The 21,912-nt window shown below is 43.9% G+C and overlaps 1 protein-coding gene across 3 annotated transcripts in view; it reads left to right on the top strand.

The window, feature by feature from the left end:
* The window catches only part of DIS3L2 (DIS3 like 3'-5' exoribonuclease 2), a 196,349-nt gene that overhangs the window by 115,141 nt on the left and 59,296 nt on the right, over positions 1-21,912 (top strand). For all 3 annotated transcript variants that reach the window (XM_064457483.1, XM_064457485.1, XM_064457484.1), the window contains 3 exons: positions 1,640-1,752; positions 8,918-9,025; positions 14,701-14,934. In XM_064457483.1, coding sequence (XP_064313553.1) covers positions 1,640-1,752; positions 8,918-9,025; positions 14,701-14,934 — 455 coding nt within the window. The remainder of the gene's footprint in view (positions 1-1,639; positions 1,753-8,917; positions 9,026-14,700; positions 14,935-21,912) is intronic.

The raw sequence follows: 21,912 nt of genomic DNA, 5'->3' as shown, positions 1-21,912 counted from the left end.
TGATAATATCACAACACAGCTGTAGGCAGCTTTCTGAGGTGAACCATTTAATCTACAGTCTTTTCTCCCAGCTTCCTAATGAGTGGTGGAATTTGTCCCTTGGTGTGCGATGGGATTATTGCCCTCTCCCCCTGCTGCCATCATATTTACTCTCTGCAGGACTGTCCAGTGACTTGTAGGTTATGTGAACAAATCTAAACCCCAGCGTTCCCCTGTTCATATGCATTTCTGCTGCCTTTACATCTGTGCTCTGTTGAGTACAAAAGCAGCACAAAAAGCAAGATAATACATTATGTACTCAGAGTGCTCTGCAAACATGGCTTAATAATGTTAAGTTAAAATTGTTACGAATTCAAGCAGTCACACAGGGCGGGTTAGTGCTCACTTATCTGAACTCCCAGTGGGGGGCACAGTGGGCTGGGTGGCTCTCCTAATATGAGCTTGAACCTTCTCACTCTTCCTCTTCACCTGTCTACATTTCCATTCTCACTCTGCTGAAATGTACCACCGGTACCTGTCAGAAGGGCATGCAGGCAGATGTACTGCGTAATGACGGCAACTATTAACAATTTATCTTTCAAAAACGTGACACTCTGGAGGAAGGCTTTGATAGTATGCTTTGCAAGACGTATAAACAAACAAGATTGTCATCAGCGTGGTATCTTATTACGTTGTCTTTTTAAAAAAACTGGGGAAAGAAAAAATATTTATAGATACCAAGAAGTTAGTGAATTCCTCTAAAGAACGAAATGTTATAATTAGGAGCTCACTGCACATAGAACTATTCTACAAATAAGCACCTCAAATCTAGCCTAGCGCTTCCAGAGAAAACAAAGGTCAACAGGCTTCTTTGAGGATTAGCAAACCAGAATTTCTTGGACCAAGGTACTAATTACTTCCAAAGCTGAGGATGATCGCTACTTCCAAATCCAAATTATTGCCAAAACCTCATGATAAACCCCAGAGGTACTCCCCTCTAGCCTAACTTTTGAATTAAGATACTTCTAGACTGGACTCTAAGGATAAAAAGCCTAATCTGAAGGGAAGGCAGGATAACAGTGGGAATATGCTGCTTGTGGAAAGTGTGCTTTTGCATACCTGATAAGAAGTCATTGAAGACTTCCCAGGTCCCCAGCAGCAGTTTGGGCTCATCCAGGGTGAAGTGGAAACAAGTGCAGCTCTGAAAAAGCAAAAGCGTGTGTGACCTTTTGCTCCATACTTGGGAAGCAGTGGCCTGTGTCACCCGTGTGCTTGCAAGGTGAGGTCCAGTATTTCTTGCTTACTGTTGTCTGACAGCAAAGGGATGAGGACTGGGCTCACTATTACAAGCTCCTAGTTGGAAAGACTTATCCATGTGTTTTTTAAGGGTTTGCACATATTCACTGCTGTGCTTGTCGATTCAATCCTGTGTATTCACTTGTATGTCATAGCCACAGTGGCTGTGAATTTGGTAGGGCCCTGAGACACCACAGCTTTCATCTCGGATGGAAGAGGTAGACAGAAGTATCACTTTTGTGAAGTCTAGGCATAAGGCAAAATGGTTACAGTAGTAGTGGGAGAGTGGGGAGAGGTGTCAGAGTTAAACATGTCAGCAGTTCATTTCTACTGGCAGCATACTGACTTCCTTGTGCAATTTCAGGGAACTTCGAAGTGGGCGTTCACATCGCAGATGTAAGCTACTTTGTACTGGAAGAAACAGCACTAGATAAAGTAGCAAGTGAAAGAGCAACTAGTGTCTATCTAGTGCAAAAGGTAAGGACAACTTTTTCTTTTTTTGTCTGACGATTGTGTCTTCCATTTACCATAAATTCATTATAAAGGTTCATTTTCAGATGCCTGCAGCTAAAATCTGGCTATTATTGCAGCAAACCTACAAAAATGAGTAAATTGGTGCAAACACAAGAGCTAACATAGCTGCTGACTACCTTGGAGCTTATGGAAAGAGCACAAGGTGAAGCAGCAGTTCATGACCCTGTGTCTATGGGCAGAGCAGCTCAGGAGCAGCTCCATGTGAATGGGACTCTGCTGATATGGAGCTAGTTCAGGGCCCAGAGCTGCATAGCTACATTTGCACTGTGCTGAACGTGACATGAAGCCTGAGAGACCCAAGCTGGCTTGTCTGCTTTGCTGTTGCAGCTTGAAATTTGCAGATGTGGTGGTGGTGGAGAGTTTTATTTTTATCTTCAGTCCAGCAGTAGTAGCTAATCCCTCCCAGAAGTGGATGCAGAGCAAAGTAGGGTGTAAAACACCCTGTGCAATCTCACATTTTGAGGTACAACAGTATTTAACAACTTTTCTTTTATCTGGGTATCCTAAATACTGGAAAAATGGTCTTTCATCATGCACTGAAAAGATATTTGAAACTGTACAGATTTTAGTGTAACAGAATCAAATGTTAAAGTCAAGTTTAAGGTTGACTTGTAAAGTTTAAAATTGAATAGGTTCAATTTTAACATTATTGGAAAGGAAACATTCAGTTGAACGTGCAGAAACATTTCCTAACTATTTAGATACTGCTGGTACTGTGCGTGCAGGGAAGCCAGGAAGCTTGGCTGTTAGCATTCTGTGTCAGCCTGAGGCATCAGCTGCATGAAGAGGGGTGTTGAGGCAGTCTCATAGAAGCAGATTAATCTGCCTCTTTCCACAGTCCCAATCAGTTAGGCTGAGGTCCTTGTCTCTGCAGCCATTTTCAGGATGACTGGCCATCTTTCATATAATGAATAAACTTATCCTACTTGCTACTGAGGATTAGGAGTGATACTTCCCCTCCCTTTCTGGATGTTCCCAAGGTTGCTGTCCAAGGAGGGTCTTGTGATGACACTTGTTCTAATAACTTACTGTGCCCTCTCCCAACTTTCTGGATGATAAAATGATTTTACACTATTAAAATCAAATTAGTGGTTTGATATCAAGCTGTTAACCTTTAGTAGCTGTTCCGTAACTTTCCTTGGGTAGGAATAGCAAGGCACAGCTTCAGGGAGTCTCAGTGAGTGGTGGATTTTATGTCTCTGTGGCTGTGGTTGCATGGAATAGCCATGATAGCAATGCAGAAGTGCCCAAGCTGGGTCGGTGGTAGCACAGGTGCTGCAGTGCAGGACCAAGGTACCAGTGATGTGCTGTTCTTCAGGAGTGGGAAGTAACGTGTATCTCATGGAAACAGCAGTTCTGGCACCAGAGTCTTCCCAGTCCTACAGTCTCTCCAGTGATAACCCCTTGGCTTCTGTGGTGCTATGCTTCCACCTCTGATGGATGACTCAACAGCCACAGCTCACTATGGGAGATGTGGGCTGGCCCAGAGGGGATCTCAGTGCAGGGCAGCAAATCTGTAGTCCAGGAAGAATTTGTGGCAGTACTTCCAAATCAAAATGCTCTGGTTTGAAGGCATGTGATATTTTTAAAGGGAGAAGGAAGATTCTTATATAGAAAGGAGGCATTTTTCATGAAAATCTAGTTGAATTCAAAAGCTAATTGAATTTTCTTTCGAAGCACTTTCCCCCCCAGCACTACCAGTCAGTCACATGTGATGCCAACATAAGTTGTCAGTTGCCCTTAATTTTCAATTGCTCTTAACTGCCTTTGCCCAGCTGTCAGGATTAGTGTTTTACCCACACTTCTGCCCTGCAGAAAATATATTTTAAGAGTTCAAACTAGGTTAGATGATGAAATGGTCAATATATTAATTGCAGGAGATGAAAAGGAGAGAGGGGATGGGCAAAGGAAAGTAGCCAGGCTGTCTGAAACAAGATGGTAGCATGACTCTTGTAGAAAATATGCTTTCCTTTGATGGAACTGATCCCTAAGACAGCTGTGATTCTGCTAGAGGTTAGCACCATGCTAATCCTCCCAAAGAAGTTAAATAAAGCCACATATTTAATTTTCCTGAACCATGTACCCAGAAGGGAAGTTATTGTGTAATTGCTAGTGGTCTATTTAATAAAGTAAAAAGTTTTTGAAATGAGAGTGTATCAGGTTTTAAGAAGCAAGAAAACCTAAACGGTTTCCTCTTTTTTGGCACATCTTACAGTGTTATTTTAGGTGTGAAGCAGCTCGAGTGAGAGGTCAGCCATAAATGCCTATAATATTTTATTGGTCCTATTTTATACTGGAGATCAAAGATCGGAACTGTAAGCCTATCTTCACATTGAGTCCAAGGGCTTGAAGACATTCACTTTTGACACCAGCAGGTTGTCAGGGTGTTGATATTTTGATAATCTCAGGTTGAGTAACAAAGAGTTGCTCGAAATCTGAATTCATGGAAGTGTTGATACAACTCTTGAGCAGAAATCTTGGCTCATAAACAAATTGCCTATTTCCTTTGAGTGTCTTTCAGTGTGTAAGCAAGAGGCTTGCTGAGCCCACCCCATTGTTGGACCTCAGCGTCCTCCTCCCAGCTCTGGGGAGAGCAGCTGATGGAAACTCTCAGTTAATACAGTCCCTCCCCATTGGAGCGGCAGTGGGAGAAGGGGTCACGCCGGGAGTCAGCGGTGGTCGTAACCAACCCAAACCAAGACAGTGAGCAGCCAAAGCAGAGCACCAGCAGAATGGGGTTGTTTGAAGGGAGCAAATCTGCCCATGCAACTTTGTGAAAGTAAGGGGTTATTCTTAACCAGTTTGTTCCCTTTTCATTTTTGTTGACTGATCGATTTTTTCCTTTCCGTTCCTTGAAAAGCTGCTACAGTGAGTCCATTGGTGAGAGCTGCCCTGGCTAACAACCCGTGCTGAACCTGGCCAGTGAGTCAGTCCTGGCTGCAGCAGATGTTTCTGATTTTAAAGGGAACAGAGTTTTATCATCCCAGTATGCATGTGCTCCATCCCACTGCCCGGCGCCTAGGAATGAGTCCGAGGCTGGAAACTCACATTTGGTTTCTGGAAGCACTTTATTAGCTGAAGAGGCAAACCAGAACAAAACAACGGGCTCTTACAAGCAGGAGGTTAGATCTTTCCATGTCTAAAGCAATTCCACCATTCAGAGAAGCCAGCTGCTAAGCACTGTGGCCACTCATGGTTACAGGTCCATGTGTTTTATAACCCCAGGATGACAATGTGTATGAAACCCCCCGGCCCTGGTGGTGCCTTCTCTTACCCTGGTTTTTCCTTGCTGCCTATGGCTTCAGTGTGCCATGTTGTGTGGCTGCCTGCAGGGAGAGTCAATAGCGTGGAGAGGAGGCTGTCAGCCAGTGCCAGAGCACTAAGTCTCAGGCCCTGTTATGGTAGTGCTGGAGATTTCACGTGTAGGGCTTGGAAATAGGGAGAGAGAAATCCTCTGTCTGTAATTTGATTTGAAATGCAGACCCACGGCTGCAAGCATTGTGGATATCAGCCTTTCACTCAAAGAAGTGCCCTTTCCAGGATCTCTTGGGCCCTGCTAGGCTTGTGGGGAGAGATTGTGTCTTTTATTAGTCTGATTGATAGAGGGGGATAAAAGCCAGACAAGCTCTCACCACCCAAGCCTTTCTTCAGCCCTGGTTTCTATGATACATTCATTAGAAAGATTTCCTGGGGCTTGTAGGTACTTTTTTAAATTGTGAAAGTTTTTTTTCCCTAGCCCTGCTGGGTTTCTCCAACTGCATTTCTAGATTCAACTACATTTATACACCCTGTTCCAGCTCTATGATCCCTGTATAAACCCAGGTGACTTATTTCCACCTGCAGTAAAATCAAGCTGAATTATGTGATCCCCAACATAGGCACATCCTTAGCAATTTGCTAAGGAAACCACTTCACGCTGGAGGTGATATCCCTCGGCAGTGTTTCAGCTAGATGGATTTCTGTCTGCCCTGGCACTCTGCAGGGCAGCTGGCAGACGCTGCTGTCTCTTGGCAGGCAGTCACGTGAAGGGCAAAGCATTTAAAAGATGCCGGGCAGCCTCTGGATTATTTGAGACGATGCTATGCAACCCTTATAGTTTGCAAGTCTGGGCTTTAAAGGCCTCCTCACGGAAATCTCCTCTCATCCTGCGTCTCCTTCAGAAAGAGATGAAGATAATCCTATTGCAAAGGTTCCTTCTGGGCAGCCCCTGGGATAACTCCTGAAATATCTTGCTCTCCAAGTGTGACACAATTGTGACATCTTTGTATGTTAAATGCTGGGCTTGCAACTACTAAGAATCCTTTCAGCCTGTGACCGTATTGTGTTAAGGAAAAAGGAAATGCGTATTTATAACTTAAACTTCTGTGCTTTGTGACAGTTGGTTTATTCTCCGTGTAGAGTGTGAAGAGGAATCGTGACGTTAAAGCAGAGGGAGGCAGTTAGCCAAGACTGTCATGATGTTGAAAACAGGTTTCTTCTTTTAATTCAGTAAGGTAGATAAAATTGAAATACCTTCAATGCAGTGTCGCATGGTCTTATGTTATGTATGTATTTGCTGGGCCCAGGAAAAGGTTGATTAAATTCTTGCTGTTCTGTGAGGCTTCCTCCGTGGCTTGGGTTAAGTTACTTTGCCTAAAGTTTCTCTCCTGTAAAACAAGGGTAACGTGGGTTGATGCTTCCCTATTTAATAGTGGGTTTGTTACAGCTAATTGCTTGGTGAGTGTTCAGTGCTGTAATTATGATCTGAGTTAAAGCTTTGCTTGTGTTTCACATCATTGAAAGCCCTTCCATAGAATTATAGCCTCTTGAATCGGGTATTAATCCTGCTCAAGTACACTTAAAACAAGCATCCTGTTGTTTCGTTCAAGCTATTCTTCGTGGATGGGATTTCATGTTTCATGTAGGCATTTTTCTAGCAGACTGTTACTTCTTCAGGAGATGTGAAGGGAAAGAGGATGTGCTAAGGCACAAAAATATTCAATAAGTACAGACCATTATCAGATAATCAATCACAGAGGGGAGGAGAGAGAGGAAAACAAGTAACTGCAGCTTTTAATTTGGGTGAAAAAGGGCATGGGAGCTTTTATTAAATTACTAGCACTTTGTTCACTGTGACCTGAACTTTGGGGTCTCATGGTGGTCATGGGCGATCTTAGGCAGGCAGGGATTTCCAGTAGTCTATAAAGCTATTTTTTCTCCTTTCTGGTGTGGGTTGGCACCATTCATGCTAAATTTATAAGCGTGTGGTGTGGGTCCTTCCAGGCAGCATGGCAGAGCTCACGTACTGGATCTATGAGTTATGAATGTACCAGTATTGTTAATGTACTGTTCACAACTGGAATAACAGAGTTGACAGCCTTTGTGTTGCGGGAAACAGCTTATCATAATCTGTGCCCTTGTGACCTTCCAGCTAAACCAGTCCTGCTGATTCATGTCACAAGCGACCCCTTGACAGTCACAGGCTGTACAGTTAACATTTTGGCATTAATGTGCACTGCAATTAGAATGGATTTATAGCCATTGTCTGGTGCCAAACCACAAATGTGATTAAATATTTTAAGAGTCTTTCCTTCAAAGCAAAAGGTAAATACAAAGTATATGCACTTGAGGAGAAAATGGACATCTGAGACTGGATTTTTTCCTTACTGTTTTGAAGAACAGTTGTTCCCATGGCATCCAGGTAGAAAAAGTTATCTCTGAAATCACCAAACTGGTGTTACAGAGTTTGGAAGAGCTGGGGTTTGCATGCCCGTTGGCTTGCTGCTGGTCCTTTTTTTACAGGGTGGGACACAGAGCAATCAAAATGGAAACAAAATTAAATAGCTAAAATATTTTATGGCAACCAAGTAGACCATTTCTCTCTGTGTTTTTCTGGAATGGACCTGTCCGCATTGCCACGCAAAATAAATGAGGAATAACATGGCTCTTCTTTGAGGGCAGTTACAGCTTCTTCACAAAGGTAAATAATGAGAAGGGAAATAAGAACGTGAAACTCTAATTATTAGGTTTGCTTCATTCAACAGCTACTAAATATTATCTTTACTGCAAACTTCACCTGGGAAATAACTCAGGGATGGTAGAAACACTGGAGCTGCTCAGGTTTGCTCTGGTGTCAATATGCTCCAAATCTTTTGCTTTGTTGCTGTAGTAAATCATGGTTTGGTAATTCAGTGTTCAGCAGCAGAAATATTGATTAGTTGTAAAGAATTAGGACACAGGTTAAAAAACCCCTGCCAGAGATTTCGGTTGGCTGACATTTTGTTCAAACAAAGTTGAGTATAGTAAAATAATAATTGTTCTCCCTCTGTTTGCAAACACCATGTTCAATAGTGATAAAACAGGTGCCTTTGTTTATCTCACCAACATCTACATGTTCCTGTCTGTACTACAAAGCATGGCTCAGTCTTTAATAAAGCCATGCACTGATTCTGCAATGCTTGGGAGAAGTTTCATTTATGCTTTGCAGGGAGCAGACTTGCATTACTTGTCTGGCTACACAGTCTTCAGTGGCAAAGCAAGAAACACGTTTCCCAAGTCTCCTTTTCACCTCCTGACTGCCAGAACCATGTTTCTTCAACATCAAGTCTCCTGATATACTGAGCCTTCCTCATTCTTCCCAGTGTCAAAATGGGAAGGAAACAGAGCAAACATCGTGACCTTAAAAGCTGCAGAGTGAAGCGTTTGCATGCCTGACAATGCAGGATGCTCCAGAGTGCTTAATCCATACCTCAGAGGGGAATGCTGGGAATGATCTGCAGGTGGGAGACTGACAACTCCCTCTGGTCTTGTTGAGGGTCGGGGCTGATCTGAGTGTTTGGGGCCTCAGCAGTGTCTGATTTCCTCTCCCTTCAGAGGATTTGGGTTACTTACTTGTTCTGTGTTAGCATGCTGTTCACCATGCAGTGTAGCTCTGGTATAAGTGATGCATCCCAGAGCTAGGTTGTAGCTGCTCCTGCCATGACAAATGTGATCCTGAAGGTTTAACGCATTTTCTCCTTTTGTGCGTTGTTAAGCCTGTCTTTTACCAACAGGTCAGGGAAGCTTAGCCACAGACTGTTCTCTACTAAAAGCCCATATGTCACCGAAGTGCTCTCCTCTTCTCTTCCAGGTGATCCCGATGCTTCCAAAACTGCTCTGTGAGGAGTTATGCAGTCTCAATCCCATGCGAGATAGGCTGACATTCTCTGTGATGTGGAAGATGACTCCAGAAGGCAAGGTATCTTGAGTAGCAGGCAGTCATCCTGCTAATCAGTCCTCCCTCGGTGGCAAGGCCCTACTCTTGCAGACAGAGTGGTAAAAATGCCATCCCTTAACACCCAGGTGGATAACAAAGGACTTATTGGTGAACAATACTGGATGATGTAGGACTGTTCCTGTAACTTGTTTTACCAGTGAGATACTGTGGAACTCCCAACTGGAATAATATCAACATGGTGCAGAAAGGAAGAACATTTGTATGAATCTCTGGAACAGAGCATTTCCTGCTCCTTGCCAGGTCACCCATCCATTTAATGTCTTACCTCCAGCAGCAGCTCACAGCTATTCCCCCCCTACTCCAAGCCTGCCCTGTACTCATAGGCAGTTGTGCAATGCAATGGATGAGGGCAGTATCCCTCTGTGGCCTGTCTGGTGAACAGACTACTTCATCCTTCTTCAGAGCTGCACATTACATCGATCCAAATAAAGTGCGATAGCTCTTCAGCAAAGGCAGAACTGCATCCTCTACATGTGTTATTTCCAGGGAGCAGTTGTGGAGGCTGTCTATCAGTGAAGTGAGCTGCCTTCAGCTGCCTGCCAGCTCTCCCCAGGTCTTAATTTCTCTCCTTGTTCCTCTCCCATGTACTTTGTAACCCTAATAATCTCCTCTTTGGTGATCACAGGGTCCCCTTGCTAATTGAGGAGGACTAAAGACTGCCACTACCAGAGGATGCTCCAGTCTATGCAAAGTACGCTTTTTTTACCTAGAATTATTTTTTTTTAACCAGTGTTGTGCTTGTGCACACGTCTCTCTGTGGAGAGTATTTCTTGTACCAGTTTGGTAATTTTTCACAAAGATTAACTTTACTTCTGTAGTATTGTCCATGCTGCTCTAAAGAATCATAGAATCTTGTTTTGTGCTTTAGCAAAATATAGTTGCAGTCCTATATCTGTATTTCTCCAGCAAGTCCCTCTCTGTCACTGAGATGGGTTTTATCTGTTTGCTGTGAAAAGCGTTCTACTTCCTATAGTGACAGCATGATTACTCATGGGACCTTCTAATAGTAGCTACTTGGTGGGCCTTTTATTGACTCAGAGTGGTCTTTGAACAGCTAATACTCAAGTCAATTAAAATAAGCTTTTAATTAAATCTTGTCTCTTGTCCCCTGCAATATATACGTTATTTGCTTTTCAAACAGTGTTCAGACCAACCCTGTCTGGCCAGTGAAAAAACAGAGGAGCTGCAGCATCTGCCTTACACCTGCTCAGGGAGCTGATCTCTGCAGGAACAATGGTCTGGGCCATGACCACGCTGCCCCTTGGAAAGCAGACTGCCTATGGCCATCTCAGCAAACTGGTTTCTGTTTCTCCTAGGAGGCCTTTCAGGACTGCAGTCTTAATCGAGTCACTTGATTTGAATATCAGATGAAGGCTGGAGAAGAATTTACTCCATCCAACAGAAAAAATGATTGTAGGGTTTTTTCCCAACAGGGTGTTCTTGTAAGAGTTTATCTGTGATTTGGCCCAGAATGTGTCTCCTGTATTTCTATGTGTTACTATAGCCTCATCTCAATCTAAACAGGATCACATGCTCTCCCAGGCTCTGCTGGGAGAAAGGGAGGTGAGTCAAAGCCCCCAACACAGCCTTTCAACCCCAACTGGTGGTGGAGAGCCATGAGAAATCTGACATTGAGGACAGGACGTTCCTAAGTGAGGGGTGCATGAGGCTGAAGAGCACTTCATGGCACCATGTGTGCACAGCAGGATTGTAAGCTTGAGCTTGCAAAGCAAAGCCCAGCAGTGCTGCTAGAGATGAGAGCTGCTCTGAGCTCCCACTGTTACTGCTCCAAAGCAAGTAAGCCTGGAGCTAATGCATCTCCCAAGGAAAAGCCACGCATATTCCTCACTTGAATGTGATTATTGATAAGTTGTTGGGAGTTTAATTCTTGTTTCTTTTAGAAAAATAATGCCAGGCTCAGCCCTTTCTGGGAGACAGGCACCTTCTTGTTTCTGTTGCTTTTGGTGTCTGGAGTTTTTATCTTCTAGTTTTCCATGAGTGTAACAAAACATTGACTGAGCAGCACTCCACATGGCTCCATGGACTCCAGTGGGATAGTGTGACATGATGTATCTGAGATGACTTTCCAAGGGCAGAGGTGTTAACTATATTGTTGCATCTGTGATGTTCTTCAGAAGCAGAGCTGGGCGTTTATAGGAACAATGTAGCACGTTTTTGTTCAGATGCAGTCAACAGAAAGAGATTTGAAAACAAAAGATGCAACTCTCCTTTTTAAGTTATCGCCTGCTGATGTTTGAAGCACAGCTCTGCTGATTCCTTCTATCACTGAGGAATAGAAGTTGCTTCAGTCTGAAACAACCTATACAAACAATGTGTCTTCCAGGCTCAAAACTGTTGTCATCAGCCAGGACGTGATATAGACATTGCCTTGCATGGAGAAAGTCCTCAGCCTCCTGCACAGCTATGTCACTCCTTCAAAGAGACCTGTACCACCAGGGACTGTGCTAATGGGAGGGTTTCAGCTGGGCCACACTGACTGCCATCACATGATGTGCTGGGGACTACAGCTTTTTCGCAAAAGCAGCCAGAGCTAGGGGAAGCCTTAATGTAACCCTAGAAATATTTCAGATACTGATACACTCTCTGGAGTCTGAGTGCACCAGGTTTGCTGTAACTGGGGAGACCTTGCACACCAGTCTGTGGGCTACTCATTGTAATCTTCAAGTTCCAACAACCCCCAAATGTTGCTCCTCCACACTGCGTTGCCTATCTATCAGCCACTGGTATGTGGGCCAGCCAGCCTTGCATGGCTTTCCCTGCAGAGGTGGAGATTGCCCATTCCTCTGGTGGGGTTTCCAAACCAGGGTCACAAGGCTGTGGTTACCCGAAGTCTGCTTGGATGGCTGCTGAAGGCAGAGACGGAGGGCATTTCCAGGAAATACTTCGATGGTGGGTAAGAGTTAAGTTAGCCTGCCGCAGCAAGGCTGAGTCAGGCAGCTCTGCTCACAACACACAGGGATTACTGGACTGCATGGGGCAAGATGCATCCAAACTCCATTCCTTGCCTATGTGATGTGTGGTTAATGCATCCAGGCAATCTCGGTGAGAAGGTGTTTATTGGGTATGTTAATAAGATATCTCTCAGGGTTGTCACTGTCCAGTTTACACCTGTTAGAGCCATTGCAGGAATGGAAATTGGGCGCTCTACATCATGCTGCTTGGTTGGCAGTTCATAGTCTCTCAAAAGTCTATGAACAGAAAAAGGAATTGAGGGAACAGAGAAATAAAGGAAGTTTAATGTATGCTAGTAATGGACTCCTTGTCCTGACACTTTTCCCTGAATGTAGCCTGCCTGAGATTTGATGTTCTAGTTATATTCTGGGGGGCCAATACGCTGCATCTCTTGCCTTACAAGGAAGTGAGCAGAGCTTTGAAATATTTGTCCTCTTCTAAGCAAGCAGAAAAATGAGATTTTGTTGAAAGCTTCAAGTTCAGACAGTGAGTGGAAACCTGGTCTGTTGCCTCCTGCATGGGACAGAGAGAGCTCTTGGAAGCCATTGGCAGAAAGCACCATGTAGCATCAGAGCTGGCTTTCAGCGGTAACCTGGGGACTAGAGAAAGTGCTTCTCTTCAGAATTAACCTTCTGGTTTGTGCCCAGTCCTTAGCCCTTTTCAACACGTATGTGCGTGATGGAATTAACTCACCTACTTTATAAAGCAAAATGACAGTGCTTTCCAAATGCAAAATATTTAGTGTGGGATAATGTAACAATGAAGGCCAGAATTGATAATGATCTTTGATGCAGAAATTAATAGCTGGAGATGGAGGAACTAGCAGGGAAATAGAAGTAGTGTCTGAAAACATTTGAACAGCAAGTTGAAAGAGCTGCCTATTACAACTGGAGGGTCTGTAGAAGTGCTCAGCTGAAATGAAGGCTGCTCAGCCTTGCTCCCAGATCATCTCAACAAGGAACACCACCTTTTCAGTGCCTGAGTACCATCCATGTCTTACTGAAGTCTGAAGTATTTCTATTGCAAATTGGCTAATAGTCTTCAACTTGCTGGAAGTGGATCAGTAAAGAGCAGTGCAACCTCTTCCACACCATAGACTGAGCTTGCTTAATATCAGGAGGTTTTTTGGGTCCAGCAGATTCCATCAGATATTGCTGACCTACCGGATATGGATCCCCCATCACCACAAGAAGCTGGACCACATTTAACAGGATGCAGCAGAGTGTGGAGCAGGTGCTGCCAGCACTGTTGCAGCATGTCTGTCCAGCTTTGTGACTTTCTTGTCCTTTCTTTCTCCTTGGTATAGAGAAAGGGGCACACACAGAATAACCATGAGGCAACAGTCAGAGCACTTTACATTGAAAGACATTAGTTGCTGCATCTCCTCTATTAGGACACTTTCTAATTGGACATGAGCTTAAATGCCCTGTGACTTTCAAGAGCTCTGAGCTGCTAAGTTATACTGCACATATGTTCTGTGGGGCATAAGGGAGGGAGGCAGCAAAGGTATCTTGGGGATCAATCCTTCCCTGTTAAGAAGGCGGTTTGCCTTTCTGAAGCAATTGTCCTTGATGAGTCTGTCACAGAGAGCTGGCTGTTCTCCCTGGACACCATCACTTGCAGAATATACCTTGTCCTGTTGTGCTGATGAAGGGGTAAGGTGGCATTTGTAGCTGAGACAGAATTATAATTCTCCATTCATTCTCTCAGCACTTGTGCTTTGAATGGTTTATCACAGACTGTATCCGTCTCCAGAGCCCTCATGCCAATGCTCTTGACTTTTCTGAAGAGCCTTCTGCCCTTTGTCCCTCTGTGCTTTCTCACTGGCTTGATGAGCATTTGGACTCTCTTATATATCTCAGCTGAAAATAGATTTTCCTTTCTGCTTTAAGAAATAATTCTGTATCATTACTTCTACATTGGTATTCTGTTACAGAGTTTAAAATGGGAGTGGCTCCTGTTTTAAAATAAAAGAATTTTATAGGCAATTCATAGATCATTTTCCTCTAGATTCCAACATAGTTTGGAAGCTCAGAAAAGTTCCTGGCTTGACTTAGGGCCTAGGACCATAGCCATGGCCAGAGAAACAAGGGGTCAGTGATTGGCCATCTCTCTTCTAGACTCACTGAAGTCCTACTCAGGCACTTTCACAAGTGCTAGTCAGACTTTGGGGTCCCTGCAGTACTCCTGAAAATGGAGTATTTTAGGGCCAGCACCTGATGCCCTGCTGGCCAGATATTAATCAAAGAGGTGGGATGCAATCTGCTGTGTTTTAGATAGGAGATCGTTCTTTGCATCTGTGTATTTGCCTGTTGCCATGCCTGCACCCAGTAACCTTTGAGTCAGCTGACTGATTTCGACTCCCAGCTGAGCGGTAGCTCTTATAAGCTCTGTGAAAGAGGGAAATGAGGTAGAGCAGAGAGGTCCAAGCAGTTCCTATGTGATGGAAAGACTTTATTATGCATATATACATTTTTAGACACTAGAGAATCTCTGTTGACAAAAGACCTTCTGGTGGCCTCCGTATGAGAAGATCTTCCCTTGAAGTTCACAGACAGTGATCGAGTCTGGTGTCGTTCCTTCCAGTGTTTATACAACTTTCCAAACTTTTGTGCACTGGAAGAATAAGTCCTCAGATCTATTTATGTGTTCCAATTTTGCAGATCCTTGATGAATGGTTTGGGCGGACGGTCATCTGCTCCTGTGTGAAGTTAAGCTACGACCATGCACAGAGTATGATTGAAAGCCCCAGCAAGGTGTTCTCACCTGAAGAACTTCCCCCTGTCTCCCTTCAACACTCAATAGCTGAGGTCCAGCAAGCTGTGCTGAACCTGCATCGAATCGCCCAGCACCTCCGCAAACAGCGCTTCATCGATGGTGCTCTGCGCTTAGACCAGGTGAGTAAATGCAGCCCCTGTAAGGTGCTTCCACTCCAGTGAAGTAATTTCATGTTGTACTCCCTAAGGATTTACTGATCAGTCTAAAAACTCAAAGGGGAGAGTCAGGCTGGAATAGAAAGGCAGGTTTGTGTGCCAATGTCTTTTTAAAAGTGTCATCAAATTATGTACCAAAAGCACTAAGTAAAGCAGGATCAAAAGAAAAAAGTTCCTGTTTTTTAAGGAGTGATCCATCTTCCAATATTTTTCAAAATCCTAAAACCCTGATGGAGTGGGTAAGTAACTTACATGGTGAAAAAATCATGATGGTGTCATTCATTATCAAGCAGCTCAGATATCCTTAGAGCACATTTCACTGAGAAAGGCTCATCCTCCATGTTTATTTCTGTGCTTGCAATACTCACGTTTTCCACAGCTTTCATAGTAGTTCTCTGGGCAGGAAATATGACTAAACGTTATCTAAGCTAATAGTTTTAAGTGTTGGCTGCGTTTCAGAAAAAGAAATGCTAGTGAGGAGGTTTTCTGTCTGGGGTGATTTAAATAGTCTTGTATCAGTGTCATTTCTATTTCACAAGTAGATCCAGATATTTCAGACTATCACAGCAAAAATACTTTTGCATTTGAGGTTCAGCTGCACTGAGGTGGCTTCTGACGGTTTTTGTGGATAGGAGGTTCCAGTAATTGATAGAACCCAGTGGCCTTCCTTAGCAGGAGACAAAATAATCTCTTAATATAAGGAAGATCCGTTGTTTCATTTTGCAAAATGAACATGAGTCAACATAAGGATATTGCTGTGAAAGAAGCTAGCATACTGAGAAGTGTAAACAGGTCTATTGTATGCAAGAGGTATTTGTAACCCTTCCATTTTACATGGCGCTGTGGTGTTGTCTCCAGTTGCAGCAAAGTCTAATTTTAGATAAATCATTGCAGAGCAAAAGAGCAAGGAGTGTCTGTAATCTCCAACCTTCCCTGACAGAGCACGTGGCTTAGTCTGGCAAAGCGATGAAGAAGAGGCAATGTTTTGTTCCCCATGTCTAAGGCGGACAGGATGAGACATTTGCATCTTGAATGCCAGTAGAGGAGATTGGGGTTATACTTTAGGATAAACTTTCTGGTGTAGGAACTGTGGTGTTTAAGGCTATCTTGCCTACACCTGTTGTAGGGGGACTTAGAGGGCTGGTTAGGTGCATATAAGTGAGCCTGGAGCAAGGGCATTTCCTCAAGGTCCCTCCTTGCTCAAAGGAAATAATAATTCTTAAAATTGCATTCAAGTAATTTTTGGAAATCAGATTCCCTCTTTGAAGGCCTGTGGAGTTTGCTTAAAACTCTTTTAGAACAGAGACTTCCCTCTGAGGTTTATTGTACAATGGCTAATAAGCTAGGCTTTTGTTCCCAAGCGCACTCTGAAGGCTAGAAAAACATTAAAACCCCCAACCTTTTTCACTTGATGAGCTAACTGGGAAGCCTGGGACATGTCTGGGTTGGAACAACAGTCCACAGTGACTGGGAGCTGTGGTCTAGAAGGATCACCAGCTGCATTACACAAGTCACACTTAACAGTGTAGGGCTGAGCGATCACTGTATGTGCCTGAGTTGAGTACCTGTTATCAACTAACCTCAAGGAAAGCATGTTTTAAAACATCTGTGACATTTTTAACAGGAGGATTTGGCCAGGAAAGCATCCTGTTCCAGTGATACCCTGTAAAAGATTAGTGGTGTTTTGTTTTGCTCTGTGCTGTAACAGGGGAGCTGTTAAAGAGAACATATTGGAGCATTGTTTGTGAGATCAGGGTTAAAAGGCACTGCTACGGGCACCAGAGAGGGACGATTCCTACTCAGCCTAGTTCCTAACCAACATGTTAAGCTCAATTATATCTCACAAGTGGCACTTTATGCCAAACAGAATGTCTTTCCCCTGGCAAGAGTGTCAGAGCAAAAGTAATGGTCTTGGAGAAGGAAGTGTATTTTAGTCCAAGGGACGCTTTTACCATACTTACTCTTCTCAAGTACTGCCTTGATAGATGCGTTTTGTTAAACTACACCCTCTCCAGTGTGTGTAGAAAGCGGTTACTGTAAGCCGTGAGTATGAACAGTATGTGAGGGACAGGTGTGTGGACATGGCCAGCAGCATATGGCTGGACAAAGCAATCCGTAGCTTTCAACAGGAGATGAGTCCCTCTGCCTTTGCTCCCCCACTTCCCTGAGTTCCCATGGACACAGTTGTGCAGTGGGTCTGACTTCCATCCCCAAGTGAGCAAGGGTGGGTCTAAATGGGAAACACACCTTTCTAACTGCTGGACCTCTCACTGATTTCCTGTTGAGTAATGTAAACCCTGAACAATGGAAGACAAACTCCAGCAGGAAACTAGGGGCAATGAATTATCAGATTCCAAATAAATATGTGAGCGAAGGAAATGGATCATCCCACAATATTAAGGGAGGGGGTGGCTGGGCATGGATGACTCCTGTGCTTTTTTTTTCCAAGGGATGTGAGCCCTCTTCCTATTCACTGCATTACATTTGAGAGTTTCTACCTTGGGGTCTCCTCTGATGGAACAATGATGACATTTTTTTGCTTACTTCCACCCTGCCATTTTTTTGTGTGATGTGCTCTGGTGCTTCCTGTTGGTAAAATCACTAGTGGAAGAATCTCCCGTCCTGCTTTGCCACTGGCCATGGTGGCCTTGGACTGGTGGCCCTGCTGGCCTCAGTTTCCCCTTTGGAATGATAGCAGTCTCCCCCATAGCATCTGTATAATTTGGGATTTCTTCCCCAAAACTAAGAACATCTCTCAAATAAAGCCATTCATGTGTGTGTCTTTATCATAGCAGAAATACTGGTTGGCCAGGGAACCCCTTACACCTGGCATGGGATGCCCCCAGTAAGATGCAGCAGTGTCAGGCTGGCCATGCCGTGGTGAGAGGAATGTTTCCTGTTTGAATGGCACTGCTGAATTTTTAAGACCTAATGTGAGAGCGGCATCTGCTTGCCCGTGATTTTATCTTTTAGTAGTAATTTTAGAAGCAGGAATCTCTGTAGCTCAACAGATGAAGAATATATTTTATTTTGTTTAATAACTTGTGAATTACATATCTGGGTCATACGGAAGACCTTGAGACAAATTACAGAGGTAGCATGCAGTCTTGAAAGCTAAGGATTTGTGGATTCAGTGTCAGTATATATGTTTCTCTTTGGGGCTGTACAGTTTTGAATTCCTGCCTCAGTTCGGTCCTGGACATGGCAACCTACATACCTGCCACTCTTTTTCCCCCTAGTTCCTTTCATGCCTCTGCAGAGGTCTATAGGGGAATCCTGCTGCATTGGACCATGGCTATGAGGACCATCTTTGCAAGCAGAGCCACACATCCATCACTCTGTGTGCTCTTGCTGTCCCTATAGGCCCCTTCTGGGGCTTTTTCCCTAGAATATGGTTTCCTGTGCTGCCTGCCAGCTTCCTAGCTCCAGAAGGCAGCTGCACACTGAGTTTTAGAGATTTAAAGTTTTGCACCTTCAGCAGCTAAGGAGCTTATGAAACTATCCACACAGACAGAGATTAATGTATTCCTTTTCCTTCTCATTTGGAGCTGCAGCTTTTAGATGTAAAGGCAAGAAGTGCCTTGTACCGTAGCTTTGAGAAGAAGTGTTCAGATATTTACAATATTGTCTTCCCTGCACTGGCCTCCTTGCCCAGGACTGTGAAATGCTACCCCTGTGCTGTCCTCTCACAGCTCTTGGTGCACCCGCACTATAAATTGGAGCAGGGATCTGACCTGTTTTAAAACCCAAAGTGAGCACAACCCACAACTTTCCTTTTTTTTTTTTTTTCCTGGCCAGGTTGCTTTGAAGCTGGATCGCTTCCCCAAACCACAAGCTTTTACAAACACTAGCCAGAGAATCAGATAGAAACTTGCTTTCAACAAAAACCATCAAGTTTGCAGAAAAGCTCCTTAGCTCAAGCCTGCCTAGAGGAGACCCGCTGATAAATGGTTCTCTTTTTGGCCTCAACAGTTTATAAATGAATCACGAGGACAGCTGCCTACAAGAAGACAGGTTAAAACAGATTTTTGTGTGTATTTAAAATCAGAATACCCCAGGATGCTGATCTGTCTCTGTGACAACTGTCTGTGAGCTGAGCAGTGGCTTTTTTTGTGCTGATGATTCTGGCTTTGCCAGTGTACTTACACCTGGGTGCTCAAAATGTTGGCACTGACCAAAGTTCATTGTGGTAACAACCCAAAGTGCATTTGCATTAGACCAGTTAACGGCATTGAATTGTTTGCTAGAATAGCTTTTCTCCTTGTTTTCTGTGCAGCAGACATTCAGCTTTGCAGGTGTGTGTGAAAAGGGAAGGAAAAAAAAGGATTAAAATGGCAAAGATGAGACTGTTATGCAAATTTAAGGGTTGAATTGCTAGTGAAATGGTCTTACTTCTGCTTGTTCCCAGCCTGTGTGCCATGCTACTGTCTTGTCATCTGAGCAAGGGTTGCTTTTCTCTGTGGGTCTCCATTGTTTTGAATAACTTAAAGGTAGTTAAAATCTTATTGTTGTACCTCTGCACCATGCTGGAGACCTTACCTACAGTCCTGTCCAGTGGCTGCTGGCAATAAAGAAATAAGGGATCTTTGAGAATAGCTTTGTTTAATTAAGGTTGGTGGGACTCCTGAAGTACTAGAGTATTGGTGCTGCAGGAAACATAGGGAAACAAGCACAAAGACTCCAAACACTAGAATGTGTGCAGAATACCAGTTCCAAAACACTCTGCCTAGTTATGAAAACAACTCTGAGAAGTTGACTCAAGCCATCCACACACGGAAAATGAGGAGGAAGAAGGATGTTTTATGTGCAGGATGTGCCATTGTATGTTGGGAAATTTTGTATTTAGTTGTGGCTAATAGGATAGGACAGAAACACGTATTTTTAGACAGTAGCTCCTGCTAATGCCATTTAATTGGAAATCACAACAGCCAGAGATTAATTATTATTACCATTAAAATTTTCCAATATGAATGACTGCTGGAAGTAATTATGGGAAATTGTTTTGTCGTATTTCCTCCCTCATATCTGTATAGTAAACATTCAGGTCTTCTCTTCTTCTTGCTATGTGGAAGTAGTAAATGTTTTAACCCTGGTTAAACAGTCATTGTGCGCAAAATACAATATATTCGTATATGAATGGAAGGTACTTCTGGTTTGAAGAACTGTTTCGATGGGACAGCAAAGGGCTGTAACATATTGTAGACTTCAGTTAACTCAATGTGCCTATGTTTTCCCTAAGAGCATGATCTGAATTTGTGTCTTAAAATGCTGTTGGGGCAGGAAGGCCATCCTGGCTTGACTGCTCCCTGGTGTGGTGCTTAGGCTTTCTAGCCATGGCTGCTGTATGTGCTACCCCTGCATGCTCTCAGTGCACACACCTTTCTGGGGAGAAGTAAATGGCTTTGCTCCAGCCCCTGACTCTTGGCTGCATCTCTATGGGGAGCGTTGCTTTGTTGGGTTTTGGGCAAGTATCAAAGAGAAAGGCCTGGTGCTCATTGCCTAAGATGTGACATTGATACCGTCTTGGATTTGGTTCCTTCAGGGTAAGTTGAGGTGTGTACCTGCTTTGGCCCTTGCTTTTGCCCAAGAGAAAATCCAAAAGGCCCACTTATAAAATCCTGAAAACTGTCATGATACCTCCTGAAAGAGGCCGTTACAGCAACAGTGTATGAATGTGACAGCAGAGGCAGGGTGGCCTCTATGTATGGTGCTGTAAGATAAATGGAAATGCAGACTGACAAGGAGCTTTCACTATTCACTTCCTATCACAATTCCACCATTGTCTGCTCCTTCTCTTTGATGTCTGGTTAAAGAGACATCACTGATACCCAGAATGGGGACAGCAGGTGCTATACAATCATTACGGACAGTTGCTTATACTGTGTGATACATAAGGCAGCTGGGGGGATGTTTGATGTATTTGGAGATTAATTTCCTTTGGGGATTTTATGTCTTGCATAGCCCCAGTTAATACGTCAAAATGAGCATCCAAGGCCACAGATTTCTACTGGGGGATACTGCTCTTTCCCGCAGGAATAATTGAAATTGCATTTGCAAAAGTTAGCAAAGTAGGAAGATTTTTGAAATGTCTTTCCTACAATACCACAGGGGAACATGGTACTTTGCAGGCAAGTATGAAATGTCATCATTGTCGTCAGGAACAGCTAATGGCTCAGGTCATGCAGTTTGCACACGCACTGAGGATATGTGCAGGAAGGAGGCGTTGTGGGATCATGTTATGGAGGGGGTCATTGTTCGCTGAGCATCTCTCTGCTTGCATGGAGATGTTTGTGTTGCCAGTAGGTTTTAAATTATTTTGATTAAATTAGGATTTTGAGTGGAAAGCCCTCAGAATCTAATCTTTTGCCCTGGGATTTTAATGAAGTCCTCCCAGGGGTGTGAGTAGGATTGATGTCCTCACACATGTCCTGCCGTTCCCCAATCGTTCTTTTGGAGCTGAGCAGCTGTGTCCCAGCAGGAGCAGGTGGTGAAGTGGTCGAGCTGGCTCCAGCAGGAGGGGGGAGTCAGACGCTGGAGCCCAGGGCTTGGCTGTAGAGCGTCGTGCTGGGAGCCACCACAGCCAGATGTCTAGGCAAACACGGCTGGGAAGGAGCTCCCCACACAGTGGTGCTCTGGCATTAATTTACCATCAGTAATGCAAGAATGGGTTATGACTTTATTCTTCCTGGAGTGTGTATTCCAGCTACTAGCTCAGATATTCAAGTTTTCCAGTCATGTACAAGTGTTTTTCCTCTAAACAAATGCAGCTTAACCCTTGAGTTTTATTATGTCTACCATAGACCTGCAAGCTCAGAAACTCCTCCAAAAAGAGGGGTCTTATGCTTTAATTTTGAGATGCTGTCTGTCACAGCAATCTCTTCTTTTGTCTGCCGGCCTCAGAGCAAGTATTAGAGGGAAGGCCGGCTCCATCCTTCCAGACAA

The sequence above is a fragment of the Phalacrocorax carbo genome, chromosome 7 (genome assembly GCF_963921805.1).
Source record: "Phalacrocorax carbo chromosome 7, bPhaCar2.1, whole genome shotgun sequence".
Taxonomy (NCBI): Eukaryota; Metazoa; Chordata; class Aves; order Suliformes; family Phalacrocoracidae; genus Phalacrocorax; species Phalacrocorax carbo.
Note: the sequence above shows the minus strand (reverse complement) of the source record. Positions and strands in the feature narration are given on the sequence as shown.